At 35.1% G+C, this 23,772-nt stretch overlaps 1 protein-coding gene and 1 pseudogene across 4 annotated transcripts; one reads left to right on the top strand and one right to left on the bottom strand.

Annotated features, from left to right (window-relative positions):
• The first annotated feature begins 170 nt into the window (after nt 1-170).
• LOC111409985 (intermediate cleaving peptidase 55, mitochondrial) lies at nt 171-22,319 on the top strand. 4 transcript variants are annotated; one of them, XR_002705594.1, is made up of 15 exons: nt 171-406; nt 1,010-1,084; nt 1,185-1,448; nt 1,967-2,059; nt 2,720-2,926; nt 4,478-4,581; nt 4,863-4,929; nt 5,003-5,110; nt 5,847-5,939; nt 6,166-6,256; nt 6,376-6,446; nt 6,947-7,002; nt 7,869-7,929; nt 8,080-8,263; nt 21,951-22,319. XR_002705594.1 is itself a non-coding variant. In XM_023040130.1 (14 exons), exons 1-14 carry the CDS (start codon nt 350-352, stop codon nt 8,191-8,193), a joined length of 1,461 nt encoding a protein of 486 aa, XP_022895898.1. In that variant the 5' UTR covers nt 171-349; the 3' UTR covers nt 8,194-9,624. The 4 variants fall into 4 exon arrangements, 1 of the variants encoding a protein (XP_022895898.1); XR_002705593.1 differs by lacking the exon at nt 21,951-22,319 and adding an exon at nt 12,778-14,158; XR_002705595.1 differs by lacking the exon at nt 21,951-22,319 and adding an exon at nt 12,927-14,157.
• Nucleotides 15,934-20,266, bottom strand: LOC111409987 (annotated as a pseudogene).
• Nucleotides 22,320-23,772: the final 1,453 nt, after the last annotated feature.

The raw sequence follows: 23,772 nt of genomic DNA, 5'->3' as shown, positions 1-23,772 counted from the left end.
GGTGGGGACATGACACTTTGCCTTCTATGCAGGTTTAAAAAAATGGATTTAGAATAAATTATGTGAAAAGAATTTATTTATTTATTTATGTGAATGTGTGATTAAAAAATAAAAAGTTGTTATGAATATTGTTGTTGAGAATATATTTGGCTGAAAATAAATTTGACCAATTAGAAAATGGGGGCAGGGTTTAATTTCACAAGGGACCTTAACCCTAAACACCGGTGACTACATTCAAAGATTTCATAAATCTAACTTCTTGATTGCATATTTCACAGAGACTGATTGCACACAGTCTTACGATAGACAGCAAAAGAATATTAAAAAACGTGCGGGAAGTTGAATAATTATGCATATTCTTCGAAGAAATTTATTTCGGAGAATCCCTTCCAAGTTCTTCAATCAAGTTCGTAATTTACCCCCGTTTCTATTCATTTCAAGCTTAAAAAGTCTATTTTTAACGATTACTGGGTGTCGATATATAATATGATTATCTGATTGATGCCGCAATAAGTATTTTGTGGATATTTATTGCATAGTGGTATAAATTGTTTTTCTTAATACAGAAATCCAATAATCGAAACTGAATTTGGTTTATAAATAAGCATTTTGAGCTGTTTCACTGCATATGTGGAAGCTTTACTTTAGAATGTCCGCAGAAGATGATGAATTTTGTTTCCCATTTTTCAAGTATGAATTTATTTACTGCTCTTTGTGAAAAGCACTTGGAATTATGCCATATAAATTTCAGTATTGCTCTTCAATGAGTATACACAAGTTCGACTTGAATTGATTGCTTTTGTTCATTGATACAATAGAGTGGTTTTGTATTCTCTCTACTTGATTTACTTATTTATCCAAATTAACCAAAAAATTAGCAATATCCCTATTCATGGCAGTACTTAGCAAATCACTGAAAAGTTTGAATTTTGGTGCAAAGTTTTGTCAATTTTCTTTGGCATATAGTTGCTTTACTTTGATGTTGGTTCACCATTGATTGGATCCATAGGTAGTCAAGACTTGTGCATTTTCAACTAGCACAGTTCGTGATGTAGGACAACCAACAGCAGCCACTCACCCTCAGGTGCTTCCATTCATCTCTTTTATTTGTCCTCACAGACTTTAACTTCTGATGAAACGCATTGAACTTGTTTTCATTGTTGCAATTACTATTTACGGTGTAGTTATTGAAGGAAGGCGAGATTACACCTGGCATAACTAGTGAGGAATATGTCTCTAGACGGAATAAACTATTGGAACTTCTTCCAGATAAGAGTTTAGCTATAATTGCATCTGCCCCTGTTAAGATGATGACTGATGTTGTGCCATACACGTTTCGGCAAGATGCTGACTATTTTTACATCACTGGCTGCCAACAACCAGGTGGCATTGCAGTTTTAGGTCATGAATGTGGGTTATGCATGTTCATGCCACAACCAAGTCCTGAGGTAAGCCAAAATTTGTCAGCTTATTATCCTGTTTATTTTTTAATATTGCTTCTTTTTTCATTATTCTTTATTTTTTCGGTTCTGTGCATGTTAGTGCATCAAGTCATCAACCACTTGAATACAGAATTACATGGGGATATCTCAAGACAGCATCACACTAAAACTTGCTAAAAGTAAAACCACAATCCTATTGCCCTTGACAACTTTTCTTAAGTGGATAGTGTGTGCTAATTTCTACACAGCTGATACCATAATACATAATACATGTATGCCTAACTGTGTGTTTTGAATTAGTTCCTTAAGAGTATTGAAAAGTCTCCCATGTCCTCTTGAATATCTAAGTTTGCTTTCCCAGCAGTTGCTTCTGATTTGATTTAATGTAAAATAAATTGTATGTTAACACTTCTTAGTTTTGAATGAAGCAGCTTTCTTTTATGAGTTTTAAACATGGTTATGGTATGACGCATACCAGAATTTACACAGTACCCACAACTAATAGTTCAATAAATATCTTTCAGGATGTTATTTGGCAAGGTGAGATTGCTGGAGTTGATGCAGCTCTAGGCACATTCAGGGCTAACATAGCATACCCAATGAGTACATTAAATAAGGTGAATGGATATCTTCCTTAAAGTAAGCTTACTATCATTGAGTTGCAACTAAAAATCTATTCATATTCAAAAGCATGTCAATTGCGAATAATGTGATATAATTTTTTGCATAAACATATCATGATGTTCAGGCCGAATCATACTCAATATTATTTCACTAAACTTTTCCAACATGATAAATTGTAACAAGGCATATAAATATATAAAAGTGGCAAATTGACATTAAGACATGAACCATTGATCTAGGGTTAATTTTTTTGTTTGATCTTGCTAATCACAAAATGTTATTCAAAGAAATACGTTATTGGTAGCTTTCTCTGCATATGAGGCCATGATCTGTACTATAGTGGCCCATGGTTAAATGCTTCAAGGGATTCCCCACGACTGCTTATTTTTTCGTAAATTCCTTCTGAATTGACACCCATATGAGGATATTAGACGGAGTAAAATAATAGAGGCAGCAGTCAGAAGACATAAACTTTGTTTATTGCAGTTTCACATTATGTTTCTGTTAGAGGTCAAGGGCTCTGCAATTGCTTGGCTTGTACTCTTATTCGTGCACACCTTAAACTTACTGGTTTAAATTGGACTTGCTGATGAAAGCTCTTTCCGCTTTATACATTATTTTTCAAGTTTTTTTTGTTCAAAAATTGTGGTCAGATTCTTCCAAGGATGATAGAAAGCTCTTCCCAGCTGTTTCATAATGTGAAGACAGCAAGTGCCAGTTATGTGGGTTTGGATGCCTTTCAAAAAGCATCTTCCAATGGTAAAGTGAAAGATTTGTCAGTGCATACTCATGAAGCACGATGGGTGAAATCACCAGCAGAACTTAACTTGATGAGAAATTCTGCATCTATAGCTTGTCAGGTACTTGTTTTTACAGTGCATATTAGATTTGCTGCTAGTTTCTCAACATTGAATTACAGCTTCTGACTACGTCACTATTCTCACAGTGTAAAACAAGGCTATGCAAATTCAAGGGTACAGTAGCGCTTAATCGTTACATTTTATGATGAAAGTCAGATTCACATGAAACTGTAACATTATCATACTTATAAAAAAAAATATATATATATTTTACAAAAAAAATGATGACAAACTAAGCCTTATTTGAGCAAGCTGATGAGTTAAAATATTCTTGTCTAAAATACTTGACAGCAGAACGACTAAAAACTAAGGCTTGTTTGTGGGTAAAATCAAATAGTCTGATAAAATATTTCCATAACATTTGCAACTGTTTATACTTATTAAAAAAAAAAAACATTTGCAACTGTTTATATCAATCTCGAAGGTAATGTCAATGGACAATGATAAATAAATTTTGCGTTTTTTTGCATTTTACCCACAAAGTGGTATGCATGTAGGTCGTGATGTGCCTTGAGATGGCCGTTCCTGTCCCAATTCTCTAGCAAATACAACTCTTTTGATCATTTCTTCGCATGTACCTGCAGTAGCATTCAAGTAATGCCCTTTGATTTAACCTGTTTCAGCCATATTTACTCTTTTTGGTTCCAATTAATGCTTCAATAGGTTTCCTAATTTCATAATTAACCATGGAGGCATCAAAATTTTCTATTTATTAATTAATGATTGAAGGACCCTGAAGGACAACTATTGATTTGCATGTGTATATAGATGGTTATGCGGGGTTGAAAAGTGAGAGCCCTTTATAGACACACCACACACACACACAGAGACAGTATATCAATCTAATATGCAATTTGTGGAGGAAGAAGATAATGATTTGCTGCGTCTTATAGGGTATGAGCTTCAGATTTTATGCAACTGAAGCTTCATTGAAACTCATGGAAGAATATGAAATAATGTATGTAGTACTGACATGGCAAGAAACCTTAAGTTCCAAGAGCATTAGTGATGTCTTCAAAAAACGTGATGTTATTGACATCCATCTTCATCTCTTCCTCCGTGCAATTACATTTTTTTTCTTGATAGGGACTTAAAAACTTCAACTTTGGGCTAACTTATGGGTCATGAACATGCTCTATCACCTGGTTTTTTGTAAAACCTGCTTAGGATGCCATATTTAAGCCATTCAATATTTTGAAAGGTCTAAGACAGCAAGACTTTTAAAAGTATGCTTGGGAAGTATTTATAAACGGTTTAAATTATAAATAGACAGACATGAGTGGTGGATAAGTGAGTTGTACTTGTGGTCACTTGAAATATGTAGATAAAAGTGTCTTGAGTGTTTTTAAATGGTTTATAAACAAGAGCCAAACAGAGGCTTAATAACAAAAATTCTGGTTCACCTGAGTGCAACCGAGTTAACTAGCAATATGGAGAATAATAATAGAAATATTGATTTTATCCTTTCATTTGGCTACGCTGCACATGAAAGGGGGGTTTTATATGTTCAATATTTATATGCTTATTCATATATATATTTCTTTTGGATAGGCTCTTCTACTGACAATGCTGCATTCGAAGTCATTTCCTAATGAGGGTATGCTGTCAGCTAAAGTGGAATATGAATGCAAGATGAGAGGTGCTGAAAGAATGGCGTAAGCTTTCCTTCTTGACATACTTCTGTAAGATAGATAGGGAAAGAATACAATGGTAATCAAAATTGCATTTAGAGGGATGATATTTTACATAAAGTATGTATCTTTGAAGCAAAAAATCATAGAATTTATATTGGTAAATATCTGTGAGTTGATTATTGTTTTTATACATCCATTCTTAGTGATTGGAATTTACTGGTGAGGACAAATTGATATAATATAGTCCATCTATATATGCACAAGCAATTATTGATTTCCAGATTCATTTTTCTCTTCTCCAGGTTCAACCCTGTGGTTGGTGGGGGCTGTAATGGCAGTGTCATACATTATGCTCGAAATGATCAGAGAGTGAGTTCAATTTGTCTCTTCTTATGTGTAATATTCATGCAGCTAACTAGGTCATCTGGATGCATATTAACAGATTGAAGTTGGTGACCTTGTTCTGATGGACATTGGATGTGAGCTCCATGGTTATGCTAGTGATCTTACTCGTACATGGTCACCTTGCGGCAGATTTTCTGCAGCTCAGGTATCTATTCTAAGTTAGTATCTTCTGATATCTTCATTATGATTTACCAGATGGAGTTTAATTCCCAAATGGTAAGTGTAAATAAGACTGATTTGAACTCAAGTAGATGGCACCTCTGAGGAATAGAGTCTTATAAAAAGGTATAGATTCTCACCATGAGAAAACTCTTTTTTATCCCCTCCGCATGAATTAGACAACCTGAACATTTGAAAATTGACTGAATGAAAGGAGGAGGATCTTCCATAAAAACTGGCAACACTTTTCACAGGTAACATGCTAGCTTGCATAAAATAATATGTACATTTGGTGCCAGGATTAATAAACAGACATCAACATGATGAAATTATCATTATTAGCATCTTTCTATAGCTAATCTGTGTTGATTTACTAATTCTCTTTGATGATCCTTTTACGGAAATAAGGAAGGATGTTGGATCAGCTTAATACCCCCAAAAGTTAAGTACAACCATTTGATCTAGATGTATTGTTAGAATCCTTTGTAGGTGATGTATCCAATTCATTAGGATTTCACTCAAACAATTCTTATGAGAGTAATGAAGCTACTTACTGCTTAAGTTTTGGAATTCCATCATTGAAATGGAAATCGAGAGTTTCCCCCTTCTTAATTGCCTCTACTCTCCTATTTCTAGATGTCCTTATTTTGTGTCCTTATTTTAAGATTCTTATTTGCACTTGGATTATGAAAAAAATTTGCTCTGCGTTTTGCATATTTCAGGAAGAACTGTATAATCTTATTTTGGAGACTAATCAGGAATGTTTGAGGCTCGTAAAACCAGGCACAAGCATTCGAGAAATACACAATTATTCGGTCAGTTACCATTTGGATTTATAAAACTGAAGTGGAATTTTGTTAAATATTTCTTAGTGAAATATCATGCTACTATTGATTTTTGTGAATTGGATAATGCAGATAACAGTTTATACATGGATGATTGATCATAGTTAGACTTAGGAGTTGTGATATATTTGCATGCAATATGGATCTGAAGTACTTTGCAACTTCTGTTCATTACATATTCTCTTGGCTGAAATAGGTTAACAAGCTGCGCAGAGGATTTAAAGAAATTGGAATACTGAAGGACAATCGACCTCGGAGTTATCATTTGCTAAACCCAACTAATATAGGTTCTGACTGTTCTGGATCATCAACTGGTCTTTACTTTTGTTACTTATAAAATTGGCATTCATGTTAATCAAACCATAATATTTATGGTCTGATTTCCAATGTTCATTATATCATCAAGGGCACTATCTTGGTATGGATGTCCATGATTGCTCTACAATCAGCTATGACCGTACTCTGAAGCCAGGAGTTGTAAGTTTTCTACCTTGCTGTTAATTATTCTTATGCTTCTGCTGATAATCTTGGATAATTCATGATAATGCATTGTCTATAAAATTGAAGTTTCTATGACTATCTGTTAAACTGGTTTGCACAATTTACCTGCATAGGCTGCATTCTCTGCCCTTCTGAAGTCTTACTAACATCCTATTGTTTTATCAATTTTTTGTCTTGTGTGCTATCCTATGCTTAGAAGAACCTGCTTTGGCAAATTTTTAAATTAAGACAGATGTTTTAGATGGCCTCATAATTATAGGAATTATTCATGGCAGGTTCTGTGCAAAACTTATTTTAAGCTGGAGTTCTTCTCATAACCCGTTGTCTGCGTTTTTTATGAATTGGCTGTTTTATATGGATAACTTATATTGTGGTCTTTTATAAACATTGACTCATAAGCCACTTTTCATCTTTTCTTCGCTTTCTTATTTCTTTTTCTGCTGTATGTAATTTATTGTAACTTTTGCAAAGCACAGGTAATCACAATTGAACCTGGAGTCTACATCCCTTCTGATTTTGATGGTCCAGAGAGGTATTTCGATAACATTTCCAAATTAATCTTGGTTACATGGAAATATTCTATTCCAAAATTATCTTAGGCTGCCAAACCTTTTTGACTTTGGGAAAATATTCGAAGGATTGCATCTTCCTCTGTAAATCTACTAGTTAGCCCCTGCGACGTTGCATGAATTTATTCGTTTCATATTATTCTTTGCTTTAATAATTTTGTCTTCTGGAAAGTTTCTTTCACCAATAATCTAGGTTCAATTGAGCAAGCTTTTGTTTATGGAAAGGGGTTTAAAATATTTTCTTATGTCAATTTGATGAAATTCTTTTAGAGGGTGGGCCTGGGACAACAGAGCTGGATGTCACAGGCTTGAGTCTCGGTGAAAGCTTCCTTGCTAAAGGGAAGGCGATGTAAATCTAACTTCACAGACTCCACAGTGACGGGAACCCCATAAATTTGATACAGCCCCTTTAAATTTTTTGATTTTTTAAGTAGTAATTATAAAATTTAAGCCATATCTTGAAGTCTCTGTATGCAATATGTAAACCCCTCACCTCCCATTCAACTGTGTACCACAGAAAATTAACAGTCTCTGATAAACCAAAAAGTAAACAGAATTATTTTCATGTTTCTCTAATATGATAGAACTAGTTCATTTTGAGTTCTATCAATCCCCCAACACGACTTTCTTCTGTCCCCCCAATATTTTGATGTGATTCCTTGAAGACAAAAGGCTTGCTTTTCCCTTCCACTCGAGTAGCATCCTTGCAATTCCTTTGAGCCACAAAGTTTTTCTCCTTTCATCCATGGATTGAACAGACCAGCATTGTTTATATGAGTCGATTTAGTTATCCATATTGAACTAATATATCTGTGGGATGTAAATGCAGGTACCGAGGCATTGGGATAAGGATAGAAGATGAAGTTCTCATCACAGAATCAGGATACGAGGTAGGGATCTAGTGAATGTTTGAAACTATTCAAACGTTAAAGAGAATACCATCTAAAGTAATTTCTTAACACTTTGCATTGAGAGATTTCATTTTTGATGGCGGCTTCAAGTATGATACTCCAAATCTAAAATTCCTTGTGGCTGAATAGGTACTGACAGGATCAATCCCAAAAGAAATTAAGCACATAGAGTCCTTGCTCAACAGCTTCAGTAATAGGATGCCAATGGACACATATAACGTTGTTAGAGCGACTTCCGGTTGAGAATCTCAACAAATCCAAAACAGGACTACGGTAATCATATTTTAAATCGTGAGAACGACTTCCAGTCGAGGTATTTATTTAGCCCTTTCACTTTTGAGCAGTTTGTTATACATTCTTCATTTGGAAGCTTCAGCCCTCTTGATATATTCTACGCAATATCAATACAGTTCATCAATATGAATTATTTTTCAGCCTCATTTTTCTTTTGAAAATATTGACTTGTTCTCGCAATTGATGGACTCACCTAGGATTTGTAAGCACTACTTTTTGGTCAAGTGTACTATCAAAATCGTGGATTATCGAGTACCATATACCATACTTGTTTCTTAGATGAGTGTTGATCTTGAAATCCAATTTGTCAAGATAGGTTTAATGGATTTGTAAGTGTGGATGACAAGTTCTTGCTAAACATGTCACATCGGTGTGTTCAAAACTTAACATTGAGCCAAAGAAGATCACATGTAGTACAAGTTTCTATAGATTGAGCGAGATGTGATAAAATTAAAAATATTTAAAAAAATTAAAAAAATCTATTATTGTTTGGATGTTTTAAGAAGAAAAGTTTTAAATAATAATAATAATAATAAATTACTTACATGTTACTTCGAATGACTTCTAGGTGAATAACTTTTTAGTACTCACTTCTCCAATCATTTTCACTCACGTGGGAAGCTAATGAAGCCAGTCCATGTTCCAGCAGAATGTGTTTCTACATTTTCGGTTTCTGTATTAGTCAAAGCTTTTTTTTAAGAATTCAATCACTGTGGGTTTGGGGATGATAATGTTTGGTTAGATCGACCATTAAGTTTGTTTTAAATGACACTCCTCAATTGCCATTCGCCATGTTCAATTGTTTACTCTTGTATAACGAGAAAATTCTAAATTTGGAGAGCCATCATTTTCCACAATTGTGAGAACCTTTAGATATCTTTCTTTTACTAAAATTGTTTAATTGTACATCTTAGCAAGCTATTCAAGTAACTAGAAATCTATCTGATGAGGACATCATCTATTTTATTTATTTCTAGTTGGACTTTATTTATGTTTTAGATTCTATTTATGTAATTGGGCTGTATTGGCCCAAACCCATTTTAGTTAGGGTTTTATTTTTACTATTTAAACCTAATTTGTCCGGTAATTCTTTAGTTTTTAATGAATTGAAGAATATTTTGGTGGTTTGTTGTTTATAGCTTCTCATTCCTCTTCCTTCCTCTCTCTTCCATGAATTTCTGCTTCTTCTCCGATTTCTTCCCCCCATTCTCTCCGGTTCTCTCACCTTTCTTGCTTCTTCTTTCTATTCTTTAATTCATCATGCATCAAATTTGGTATCAGAGCCGGAACTTGGGTAATCTCTCATCTCCAATCCAAAACTTTCTTCCCATACTCTTCCCAAAAAAAAAAAAAAAGAAAGGCAAAAAAAAAAAAAAAAAATTTGGGGAAAACAAAAAAAAAAAAAAAAAAAAAAATTGTTGTGAGGCAGTAGTTTTCTTGTTCAATTTTCTTTCTAGTTGATTTTAAAAAAAAAAAAAAGATAGTTATTGTTCACAGGTACTGTTCACACCTAGAATTTCAGTTTTTTTAGATATTTTCCTGCAGTTTAAAAAAAAAAAAAAAAGAATTGTTCACACGCAAAAATTTCAGTTTAGGTTTTTTTCCGCAATTTCAGTTTCACCCACAAAAATAAAAATCTCGTTCGCTGCAGTTTCTTCTCTACAATTGTAGTATTGTTCCACAAATTCCAACCCTAGCATTCAGTCGTACTTACACAAGACCCAATTTCGTTTAGCCCAATTAACTCAACCTACTCTCTACGACACAAGCCCACTCCCAAAACACTAACTTGAGCTGGCCCATCTCTATAAGACGATCCAAACCCCTTCCCATCTAGCCCAGTCCCACATATTCGACCAAACCCGATTATAACCAATCCATTAATATCAAATAGTCCCACAGTTTCACCCGATTCCTCTCTCACAACCACTCTCGTGTCGCCGCCGCCTCTAATCACCACCACACTACTACTTCATTATCTATTGGAACCAGGCATCCAACGCACTACTGCTTCATCGCCACATGCCACCACCACCAACCCAAGATCATACACTTCCACCACAGTTACCGTACTCATATATTTCCCCGTCCATCTCAACAATCTAAAAGCCACAGTCACCATACTTAGTTTTACGTCCACACCAAAACCAGCACAAGTTACAGTCAACAGGGGTTAAAACCATTGGACATGAAGGGAAGAACAGAAGCATAGTTGGGGCTCTTAAATCGGCAATTCAGATCAATCGACATATAGATAGTCACACCCAAACAACTGGGAGTCCTTGAACCCTTTTTATTATTGGTTTATACTACTACTTTATTTTAAAAATTGCATCAATTAAAATTTGTGCTGCTGTTATATCATAAATTTTATCTTTACACCACTTGATTGGAATTGTTGACTGAATAATTTCCTACGTTACCCTGCTTACCCCACGGGGTTAAAGATTTTGATTCGTCATTTGTATTCTTGCCTTTTATTTTATTCGAATCAGCATTATTAGCTTGTTACATTTGGATTAACATAACCACAAATTCTAATTTTCAAAAAAAAAAATAAAAATGCTCAAGTTGTTACTTATCATTGTTTGCACTTATTGTTCATTGATCTCTCTCTATTGCACGTCATTTAGCTGCTAGTACAGTGCATGCATAGTGGTCGACTGGTCGTCTTGTTACTCCTCGTTTCAGTACCTAGACATGGACTCTTCACAATTTGAGGCACTCACTAGACAATTAGCTCAACTTGTCACTAGCCAGCAACACTTACAAACTCAATTAGCCGTTTTCCAAATCGAGATAGCTGCTACTCGTCAAAAGAGTAGAGATCTAGTTGCTAGTCTGAACAATTTTAAGCTAATCCGAACAATTTTAAGCTAATCCCTCATTCGATTGATGTTCATAATTCTAAAGCGTCCCACAATAAACAATATTGTCGTCGACAAAGTGATCAAAAATATTTTCAATACAATCATAAGGAAAGTTCTTTTAGAGACAATAAATTAGACATTCCTACTTTTGATGGTTGCCTAGATTTTGAAGTTTATACTCAATGGACTGCTCTTAAACAAGGGAATCGGTTAGTGACCGACTATATTGCACAATTTGAGGAATTTTGAACCAAATGTCATGTCATTGAGGATGAGATCACGACTTTGAGTAGGTTTAGCCAAGCTCTAAGAGATGATCTTATGCGTGAGCTTTTCTTTCGAGGAGTCACTATTCTTGATCACGCTTATTCTTTAACCAGAGATTATGAGTTAACTATTAGTACTCTATATGAAAAGCGCGATCACCATCATTCACCCATGTCATTAGCGCCACCTTGTCATAAGCCCATCATAGAGCCTTCCTCGTCTAATGTTCATCCCATTTGGGAAAATAAATGTAAAGGTCATGATATCCCAAGACCTTCTTCTTCGTATCGAAGGCGTAGTGACATTCCCCCTTTCGTCTCATCAACACCACCTTCTCCTGTTAAGCCGCTTCTAGGTCCTCCCCCATCTAATGCTCCTCTGTTGGACAATAAAGGTCAAGATTTTGAAACTTCAATAACTTCTTCTCATTTGCAGTACTTCAACTATAAGGACTTCTGAATGTTCTAATCGAGCCTTATTCATTGAAGAACCAAAGAAAATGAGAGATGAGTGATTAGAAAATCAAATCTATAGACCTAAACTTGAAGAATTTGATGAATTGGATGACAGTGAGGACACCCCTTTAGATAATATTTGGACTTTTCTTATAAGTCTAGGTATTGTACCCCTTGTTCTCGATACCTCTTAGTCAAATGTTGTGTACCCTACTCTTATCCCATCCAAAGGTATTGATGATTTGTGTAATCATGTTCTTTGCAAGAAACTCTTGGAAATTGGAATTTGATCCTTCCAACTGTTCAAATTGCATATAACAATTCTGAAAATCGGTCTCTAGGCCTAAATCCATTTGAAGTTGTTCATAGTTATAAGTCTAGGCGGCCGTTAGATCTTATTCCCATGTCCCCGCATGCTAGTGTGTCGTCGTCAGTTGAAACATTTGTATTTTATCTTCATGACTTGCATATCGAAATCAATAAATAACTTGAAGCAAGTAATGCATCATATAAACTTCGAGCTGATTTGTATAAGCGAAATTTTGAATTTCATATCAGGGATTTTGTTATATTACAAGCATGCAATGCTGGTCCTTGTAAAATTTTAAAGCATGTTGGTTCAAATACATATGTCATTAACCTGTCATCACATTTTGGCTATCATTCTACTCTAAATATTGAGGACTTCATTACTTGCAAACACCATTTTACTTCACTTGATGATCCATTTTTACTTAGCTTTGTGGGCCCCCAACTTGACTATATTGATATTTCTACTTCAATACCATCCGTCACGGCACACAAAGATAAAATTGATGTTATTTTAGATGAATGTGTTGTATTGATCAATGATGGCAGGATTCAGTACTTTCTTGTTTATTGGGTAGATCAACGTGCTTCTTATGCTCTTCATTATGTACAATCATGTGAAAATTTTGAAGGTGAGGTGCATGAATATTGATTATTTGGAGTCCAGTATCGGTACTTGGTTAGAAGGAAAGACCGCCCCCCTTGACCATATCATATTCTTGGAAATAAACTACAGTTTTTAGTACTATCAATCATGAAATTTCGGTACTTGGTTTGTCAGAAACATCGTCTCCCATGGCTTGACTTGAAGCATTTGGAGTTTCAGATTGATTACAGTCTACAGTGATCTTTCAACTCGACAGGGTTGAGTTTTTCTCCCACCCAGGAGAGTTGATAAAAACATCATCTATTTTATTTATTTCTAATTGGATTTTATTTATGTTTTAGATTCTATTTATGTAATTGGGCTTGTATTGGCTTAAGCTCATTCTACTTATGGTTTTATTTTTACTATTTAAACCTAATTTGCCTGGTAATTTTCTTTAGTTTTTGATGAATTGAAGAATATTTTGGTGATTTGTTGCCTATAGCTTCTCCTTCCTCTCCCTTCCCCTCTTCCCCATGAATTTCTGCTGGTTCTCCGATTTCTTCCCCCCCATTTTCTTCGGTTCTTCCCTCTTTCTTGCTTCTTCTTTCTATTCTTTAATTCGTCCTACATCACTATCAGTATTGGCTGAAGCAGAAAAACTCATTCTCAGATGCTACTAGAAAGAAAATAATCCCAAGGGAACTAACCCTATATATGTAAGTAGCTAAAAATTTAATAACATGTACCTCCTAGAAAAACTCATTCTTCAGGCCAGTGACAACAATGTTATTCTTTTGGGAAAATTGTCCGGAAGAAGTTAACCCAAGATATCCTTCACGAGTCTTAATTTGGGGTTTCTTGAACAAAAGAAGAGATTTTGAAATCTCTTTTATATTCTGTATCAAGTAAGGAAACTTGCTAATGCACAGTATGCGTAAAGATTGTTGGTCTACTGTCTTTTAGAATAATAAGGAAATTTTGAAACTTCTAATTTATAACTTATTCATACCATGATCATAGTAGAACTAGAGCGAACAAGAACAGATAAAACACCAAATTACACTTCCTTCACTTCAACAGCTGGTTTTACCTCAGCATGTTGTTAAACTTCGTTAACCTCCTCCATCTCCTCCTCGACCGCAAAAGCTTCCACTGGAAAACACCGGGATAGCCCAGTCGGAGTCTTGAAGGTGATTTTTCCGTTAGGCGGATCGTTGACATATACGTCACTAGGAGTCATCCAAATGAATAGCTACTCAGTCTTGACACCAGTAAGTTTCTTGATTTTGTTTGGCTCAACATAGACTGTGATCTCAGTTGCATATTGAACAACTCTTATCAATTTTTTCAAATTTATGCTCAGTTTTCTTCTTCTGTTTGAGCCAAACAAAACCTGTTTCTTTCACATAGCCACACTCTTCCATGTCTTTTAANCCCACAAAAATAAAAATCTCGTTCGCTGCAGTTTCTTCTCTACAATTGTAGTATTGTTCCACAAATTCCAACCCTAGCATTCAATCGTACTTACACAAGACCCAATTTCGTTTAGCCCAATTAACTCAACCTACTCTCTACGACACAAGCCCACTCCTAAAACACTAACTTGAGCTGGCCCATCTCTATAAGACGATCCAAACCCCTTCCTATCTAGCCCAGTCCCACATATTCGACCAAACCCGATTATAACCAATCCATTAATATCAAATAGTCCCACAGTTTCACCCGATTCCTCTCTCACAACCACTCTCGTGTCGCCGCCGCCTCTAATCACCACCACACTACTACTTCATTATCTATTGTAACCAGGCATCCAACGCACTACTACTTCATCGCCACATGCCACCACTACCAACCCAAGATCATACACTTCCACCACAGTTACCGTACTCATATATTTCCCCGTCCATCTCAACAATCTAAAAGCCACAGTCACCATACTTAGTTTTACGTCCACACCAAAACCAGCACAAGTTATAGTCAACAGGGGCTAAAACCATTGGACATGAAGGGAAGAACAGAAGCATAGTTGGGGCTCTTAAATCGGCAATTCAGATCAATCGACATACAGATAGTCACACCCAAACAACTGGGAGTCCTTGAACCCTTTTTATTATTGGTTTATACTACTACTTTATTTTAAAAATTGCATCAATTAAAATTTGTGCTGCTGTTATATCATAAATTTTATCTTTACACCACTTGATTGGAATTGTTGACTGAATAATTTCCTACGTTACCCTGCTTACCCCACGGGGTTAAAGATTTTGATTCGTCATTTGTATTCTTGCCTTTTATTTTATTCGAATCAGCATTATTAGCTTGTTACATTTGGATTAACATAACCACAAATTCTAATTTTCAAAAAAAAAAAAAATGCTCAAGTTGTTACTTATCATTGTTTGCACTTATTGTTCATTGATCTCTCTCTATTGCACGTCATTTAGCTGCTAGTACAGTGCATGCATAGTGGTCGACTGGTCGTCTTGTTACTCCTCGTTTCAGTACCTAGACACGGACTCTTCACAATTTGAGGCACTCACTAGACAATTAGCTCAACTTGTCACTAGCCAGCAACACTTACAAACTCAATTAGCCGTTTTCCAAATCGAGATAGCTGCTACTCGTCAAAAGAGTAGAGATCTAGTTGCTAGTCTGAACAATTTTAAGCTAATCCGAACAATTTTAAGCTAATCCCTCATTCGATTGATGTTCATAATTCTAAAGCGTCCCACAATAAACAATATTGTCGTCGACAAGGTGATCAAAAATATTTTCAATACGATCATAAGGAAAGTTCTTTTAGAGACAATAAATTAGACATTCCTACTTTTGATGGTTGCCTAGATTTTGAAGTTTATACTCAATGGACTGCTCTTAAACAAGGGAATCGGTTAGTGACCGACTATATTGCACAATTTGAGGAATTTTGAACCAAATGTCATGTCATTGAGGATGAGATCACGACTTTGAGTAGGTTTAGCCAAGCTCTAAGAGATGATCTTATGCGTGAGCTTTTCTTTCGAGGAGTCTCTATTCTTGATCATGCTTATTCTTTAACCAGAGATTATGAGTTAACTATTAGTACTCTATATGAAAAGGAATTTTGAACCAAATGTCATGTCATTGAGGATGAGATCACGACTTTGAGTAGGTTTAGCCAAGCTCTAAGAGATGATCTTATGCGTGAGCTTTTCTTTCGAGGAGTCACTATTCTTGATCACGCTTATTCTTTAACCAGAGATTATGAGTTAACTATTAGTACTCTATATGAAAAGCGCGATCACCATCATTCACCCATGTCATTAGCGCCACCTTGTCATAAGCCCATCATAGAGCCTTCCTCGTCTAATGTTCATCCCATTTGGGAAAATAAATGTAAAGGTCATGATATCCCAAGACCTTCTTCTTCGTATCGAAGGCGTAGTGACATTCCCCCTTTCGTCTCATCAACACCACCTTCTCCTGTTAAGCCGCTTCTAGGTCCTCGCCCATCTAATGCTCCTCTGTTGGACAATGAAGGTCAAGATTTTGAAACTTCAATAACTTCTTCTCATTTGCAGTACTTCAACTATAAGGACTTTGGCCACATCTCTTCTGAATGTTCTAATCGAGCCTTATTCATTGAAGAACAAAAGAAAATGAGAGATGAGTGATTAGAAAATCAAATCTATAGACCTAAACTTGAAGAATTTGATGAATTGGATGACAGTGAGGACACCCCTTTAGATAATATTTGGACTTTTCTTATAAGTCTAGGTATTGTACCCCTTGTTCTCGATACCTCTTAGTCAAATGTTGTGTATCCTACTCTTATCCCACCCAAAGGTATTGATGATTTGTGTAATCATGTTCTTTGCAAGAAACTCTTGGAAATTGGAATTTGATCCTTCCAACTGTTCAAATTGCATATAACAATTCTGAAAATTGGTCTCTAGGCCTAAATCCATTTGAAGTTGTTCATAATTATAAGTCTAGGCGGCCGTTAGATCTTATTCCCATGTCCCCGCATGCTAGTGTGTCGTCGTCAGTTGAAACATTTGTATTTTATCTTCATGACTTGCATACCGAGATCAATAAATAACTTGAAGCAAGTAATGCATCATATAAACTTCGAGCTGATTTGTATAAGCGAAATTTTGAATTTCATATCAGGGATTTTGTTATATTACAAGCATGCAGTGCTGGTCTTTGTAAAATTTTAAAGCATGTTGGTTCAAATACATATGTCATTAACCTCTCATCACATTTTGGCTATCATTCTACTCTAAATATTGAGGACTTCATTACTTGCAAACACCATTTTACTTCACTTGATGATCCATTTTTACTTAGCTTTGTGGGCCCCCAACTTGACTATATTGATATTTCTACTTCAATACCATCCGTCACGGCACACAAAGATAAAATTGATGTTATTTTAGATGAATGTGTTGTATTGATCAATGATGGCAGGATTCAGTACTTTCTTGTTTATTGGGTAGATCAACGTGCTTCTTATGCTCTTCATTATGTACAATCATGTGAAAATTTTGAAGGTGAGGTGCATGAATATTGATTATTTGGAGTCCAGTATCGGTACTTGGTTAGAAGGAAAGACCGCCCCCCTTGACCATATCATATTCTTGGAAATAAACTACAGTTTTTAGTACTATCAATCATGAAATTTCGGTACTTGGTTTGTCAGAAACATCGTCTCCCATGGCTTGACTTGAAGCATTTGGAGTTTCAGATTGATTACAGTCTACAGTGATCTTTCAACTCGACAGGGTTGAGTTTTTCTCCCACCCAGGAGAGTTGATAAAAACATCATCTATTTTATTTATTTCTAGTTGGATTTTATTTATGTTTTAGATTCTATTTATGTAATTGGGCTTGTATTGGCTTAAGCTCATTCTACTTATGGTTTTATTTTTACTATTTAAACCTAATTTGCCTGGTAATTTTCTTTAGTTTTTGATGAATTGAAGAATATTTTGGTGATTTGTTGCCTATAGCTTCTCCTTCCTCTCCCTTCCCCTCTTCCCCATGAATTTCTGCTGGTTCTCCGATTTCTTCCCCCCCATTTTCTTCGGTTCTTCCCTCTTTCTTGCTTCTTCTTTCTATTCTTTAATTCGTCCTACATCACTATCAGTATTGGCTGAAGCAGAAAAACTCATTCTCAGATGCTACTAGAAAGAAAATAATCCCAAGGGAACTAACCCTATATATGTAAGTAGCTAAAAATTTAATAACATGTACCTCCTAGAAAAACTCATTCTTCAGGCCAGTGACAACAATGTTATTCTTTTGGGAAAATTGTCCGGAAGAAGTTAACCCAAGATATCCTTCACGAGTCTTAATTTGGGGTTTCTTGAACAAAAGAAGAGATTTTGAAATCTCTTTTATATTCTGTATCAAGTAAGGAAACTTGCTAATGCACAGTATGCGTAAAGATTGTTGGTCTACTGTCTTTTAGAATAATAAGGAAATTTTGAAACTTCTAATTTATAACTTATTCATACCATGATCATAGTAGAACTAGAGCGAACAAGAACAGATAAAACACCAAATTACACTTCCTTCACTTCAACAGCTGGTTTTACCTCAGCATGTTGTTAAACTTCGTTAACCTCCTCCATCTCCTCCTCGACCGCAAAAGCTTCCACTGGAAAACACCGGGATAGCCCAGTCGGAGTCTTGAAGGTGATTTTTCCGTTAGGCGGATCGTTGACATATACGTCACTAGGAGTCATCCAAATGAATAGCTACTCAGTCTTGACACCAGTAAGTTTCTTGATTTTGTTTGGCTCAACATAGGCTGTGATCTCAGTTGCATATTGAACAACTCTTATCAATTTTTTCGAATTTATGCTCAGTTTTCTTCTTCTGTTTGAGCCAAACAAAACCTGTTTCTTTCACATAGCCACACTCTTCCATGTCTTTTAATGGCAAAAGGCCATTTGGCAACCCCATTTCTTTCAGTAAGATTTTTTATTTCGCTTGACAGATATCATCTCCTTTGTATATTTCTGATGCACTTGCTCTAATCTCATCAGTAATTAAAGACATTTTTCTGGATTTATTTATTTTTATTATTATTTTGTGGGGGTGGGTGTTCAACTTTGGTTTGATCAATCAAGAAACGACATTTGTTTGTCGGGTGGAATGGAGGGAGATGGAAGTGGTGATAATATAGGTTGGAACCTAGAAACTTGCCCTTGGATTTGGTGTCTAATTGTCAATGTACTACCTTGTTTAATTTGAAAAAATTGTGGACACATACCTATCAGCTTTCTTATGGCCTAGTTGACGCTTGTATAAACCTACTTTTAGGGCATTAATTATTAGGGTATTCATAGTCTGTTGGACGAGGTTAAAAATACTATGATACATAGCTCAACCGCTAGACAACTGAAGCAGTTGCCTAAGGTCCCGAATTAAGAAACAGTGTTGCAATAGTCATGATCGGTTGGACGAGGTTAAAATCACTTAAATTCAGAGATCAACCACTAGAAAACTATTGAACGTAGTTGCCTAAGGTCCCCAAGTTGAGAAAACATATGTTACAACTCTTAAACTGCTTGAGTTGCCTCTTCGTACTCACTACAAAACCTACCGAAATGAGCACACATTATTTTCTACTATCATTCAGTACATGGGCAAATTTAGTATGAGGGCAACTGACCCTAAACTAAGATTTTTCAAGATTTTCAAAAAATTCTTTATAATTTTTCAATTTAGTCCCCACAATTAAAATTTTATGAAATTTGTCCTCACGACACTTTTATTCTTACTTCGCCTTTGATTCGATCAAAGCAAGCAAGCCGTGATTACAAGTTGTCTTGAAGGACTTAAAGCATCATTGGAAAATCTCATTATTTTTCAATATCATCTTGAAAATATAATATCTCAATTAACAGTTCTTGCACGCATTGTACCAAGTTACAGTAAATTACTATATAGTAATATGATATATGTTGTACAAAATTGGCTGTCCAATTCGCTATTTATCCAGTAATTCATTGACACATCATTTGACACTTATTTTTAAGCACAAGTAATAGTGAGAGAAAAATTGGATGTGTTAATTTAAAGAAACTTACATTCAGTATTAGTGGTTTGAAGGTTAGGACACCTGCATAAAACTCATAACGTATGCTACAAGAATTTACAGTTGAAGTATTTAATAGGGAATTAAAGAAGTGGAAATTATATAGAGGTCTACTTTTAAAGATTGCATTTCAAATATCAGAATTATAGTTTATATATGCAAAAATTAGATGATAATACAATTTTTAATATTAAATAATAATATTATAAAATTGAATTAATTATATACCCATATTCGAAACCCTAATATTCATATTCATTTTGCTCCTCCTCAATCTCTCTCTACTCTACCTATTATTCTTTTTACCTCACCATCGTCGCCACCGACGAAGATGCTGAAGAAAAGGAAGTAGTGATGCACATCACCTGAGGTCGTTGGCAAGTCTCCTTTCAATTTGCTACAGATTTGACATCACAAGCTCCGACCATTGTCTCTTTATTTGTTGCAGATTCGGTGGCTTTAGGTTAGGGATATTATGGTTGGTGTTGGTGGCGATGCCATGGTGATAGCGATATCCACGAAGTGATTCCATGCGGTGTGCATTCTCGTGACATGCGGCGCGCATTCTCAAGCGCACGAGAAATTAGGTTTGTCTGTTGTTTTGTGTTGGTGGCATGGAGGTGGTAATGGTGTCGTGGTTGTGGTGGCTGGTCGATGTTGGTGGTGCGCCGTAGTGATGGCGACATCGACGGAGTGGTTTTAGACAGTGCACCTTCTCATGTTTGGCAATTGTTTTGTGTTGGTGGAGGTGGCGATGGTGCCGTGGTTGTGGCGATTGGTTGGTGTTGGTGGCGGTGTCAGGTGGTGGCAACAACGATGGAGTAGTTTTCTTGGATCTGTTGGTGACCATGGTTTTTGTTGGTGGCATTGGCGGTGAATCTGGCGATGGCAATAGTGGTTTTGTAGTTGAAAATGGTGGCTCGTTGGTGGTTGTGGTGGTGAAATGGTGGTGTTTAGAAGTTGAAAATAGTAGTTCGGTAGTAGTGGTGGCGGCAAGATTGCATCACTTTCTGTTGGTGCCACGATGGATTGGGATTAGGATAGAGTTAGTGCCATGGTGGATTGGTGTTTATGATCAATTATTGAAAATGTGATCAATAAATAATATATGATCGATAACTTGTGATCATTAAATAATATGTAATCTAAAAATTCAAGTTGTGACTTATAAAATTTGTGATTTGTGATTAATAAATAAATTGTGGCTAATAAAAGTTTTGATTTTATGATCGATGAATAATCTGTGATTTATAAATTATTATTTTTATTTCTCAATCAAGTTGTGACCATTAATTTGATAAGTTGTGGGCTGAAAATTAATTTGTGACTAATAAGTTAGATATTTTGTGACATAAAATAAGCTGTGACTTGTAAAATTTGTGATTTGCGACCAATGAATAATATGTAATTTATTAATTTGATAAATTTGTGATCGATGAGTAAATTGTGACCTATAAAATTTTTGATTTGGGATAGTGAAATAATTTGTGACCTATAAAGTATTTATTGTGATCGAAAAATAATTTGTAACCAAATCGTATAGAATTGTGACCTTAATATATTTAATTGATAAAATATATGTTTCATAAATTAGTTTATAAATAAAAAAAATTTGAAATTTTATACTTTCTTTTTTAGTTTTAAAATGTGGCATACTTAATCCTTATGTATGATTTTTTTCCCGTTAAAGGGAGGACATAGGAAATTGGAATTAGGCACAGTAGGCCCAATATGCCACGACACGTCAGGCTACCCAAATGAGCTGCCTACCTTTTCTTTTCCTTTTACAAAATTACATTCTGGTGGGATTGGTTCATCTAACAGTATTTTTTAGGGAAAATTATAACAGTGATTCCTAAACCTTTTTATTTTTTTTAGACTTTACCTCAACTTTCATTTTGTGCCAGCGAGAATCTCTAACCTTTCATAAATATGCATTTGAAGTACATCTGGACGAAAACTATTCAAAATACAGTCAGTTGGACAGAAAAATTAAAAATGAGGCATTTTGACCATTATAAGAGGGGCAATTTCGACCATACAGATTTTTTACCATTCTGATCATTAATTATTCAAATCACTATACATTTTCCTCCATTTCATTCAAGATTTATTCTTTCTTTCAGTGACTGCCAAAAGCTTTTCAGAAAAAGAGAGGGAGATGAATGTTTGTACATGTGGGTTTCCCGTGGAGACAAGGACTTCAAGGACGAACTTGAACCCAGGAAGAAGATTTTCAATTGTCCACAGCGTCAGGATGTAGGTGCATGTAATTTCTTTGACTGGTGCAACGCCCCAATGTGTGCAAGGTCCAAGGAGCTAATCCCTGGATTTCTACGGGTTAGAAGAGAGATGGAAGTTGAAATAAGTCCCTCCGTTCTAGAAGCCTTAGTATGTGGAAGACTTGGCTCATTAGATTTGTATATGGGGTTTTTGTGAAATTCGGTATAATAAAACATGTTATTACTTAGTGCTTCGATTTTTCCCTTCTCATATTTTCCTCTTCTTTGCTAAAGATGAATGTTCAGAATATAAAAGGAAAATTTTGTTTGCAAAATGTTATGGAGATGATGCAATGATGATCCAAAACCTTTTTCAGAATTTTTAGAAACGGTTCCAGACGTTTTTCGCAGAACAATTCCCTAACATTTTGCTAAGTTTGACTGTTCGAGGGGAGGTCGTTAACCATTTTTCTTTCAGATTTGTAGACAAAGTTTGTACTAATTGTGAACATTTCCATACTTGTTCACTTTAAAAACATAAAACTGAAAATCGAAAGTGCAACAATGAATCGAATGACTGAAATTTTGAACACTCATTTTATTTACAATCGGAATATGCATCATCAAAAAGGTATTTCAATACAAAATGCGCCCAACACATCAAAAGATTGGCGTTGTACAAGAATGTTATTAATTTCACATTGCAAAAGATCATGGATGTTACAAAATCAGTCTAATATATCAACAGATCATGAGTAATAGTTAAGTTCCTTTTTCCTTGCCCTTCTTCTTCTTTGCTTGAGTCCATGTCTCGTTGGATGTATATGCTTTTCTCTTGCCTAGAACAAATCTATTAGATCAATTAGGATTCACGTAGCCAAGATATGTTATCTTAGCATGCTTGTACACAAAAATTCGCATCTTGAAGAATAATATACAACCATGGTGTAATATTATGGTGAAATAAGTTTATTCTCCCTTGTAAAACAAGGTAAAGACAAATGATCATCAGATCCAAATCCTAGTCTCACATTACACGAAGTTCATAACAAAGAGCATCGATATTTTCAGAAACTACAAAGCACAATAATACTCACCATACACAGGTTCGGGAAGAAGGCCTCATATGTGGCAAGCATTATCTTCAAATTTTTCGTCAAATTCATGGCTTCCTTCTTTAGACATTGTAGAAGATAACCGTTTCGTTTCTTTCTCTCTATTATGTGAATAGTGGGTTGAGAAACGTATTTCTTCCTTTTAATTAAATGGTCAAAAAATTGTATGGGCTAAATTGCCCTCCTTAAAATGGTCAAAGTACCTCATTTTTAATTTTCCTGCTTAGGTGATAGTATTTTGAACGGTTATCGTCCAGATGGATCCTAGTTGCATATTTATAAAAGATTAGGAACCTTCACTAGTATAAAATAAAAATTAGGGTAAAATCTAAAAAAATGAAATGGTTAAGGACCGCTACTGCAATTTTTCCTATTTTTATTGTTTGAACTCGAATCACAATTTCATTCATTACAATTATAAGCAGAAAAAATTTATTACAATAAAAGTAGGTGGATAGGACCGGAGACAAAAATGGAAAATGGCTTTGTTCATTAGAGTCTATTGGTTTGATTACTGCTTTTGCTTCTTTTCTTTTTTTTTTTTCTAGTAAAAGAAATTTTTGAAAAAATTAATATATATCAATTTTTTTCTAAAAACTCTTTTAGCCAGA

This window comes from Olea europaea, chromosome 15 (assembly GCF_002742605.1).
Source record: "Olea europaea var. sylvestris chromosome 15, O_europaea_v1, whole genome shotgun sequence".
In the NCBI taxonomy this organism is placed as follows: domain Eukaryota; kingdom Viridiplantae; phylum Streptophyta; class Magnoliopsida; order Lamiales; family Oleaceae; genus Olea; species Olea europaea.
The sequence above is the reverse complement of the archived record's forward strand: the minus strand, read 5'-3'. Positions and strand labels throughout refer to the sequence as shown.

Excerpts from the sequence above, each read along its gene's own strand:
- LOC111409985 (XM_023040130.1), top strand. The coding sequence starts at position 350 with ATGCATATTCTTCGAAGAAATTTATTTCGGAGAATCCCTTCCAAGTTC. Across the intron at positions 407-1,009 it reads CTTCCAAGTTCTTCAATCAA|GTAGTCAAGACTTGTGCATT; the intron begins GTTCGTAATTTA and ends TTGGATCCATAG. Across the intron at positions 2,060-2,719 it reads CAATGAGTACATTAAATAAG|ATTCTTCCAAGGATGATAGA; the intron begins GTGAATGGATAT and ends AATTGTGGTCAG.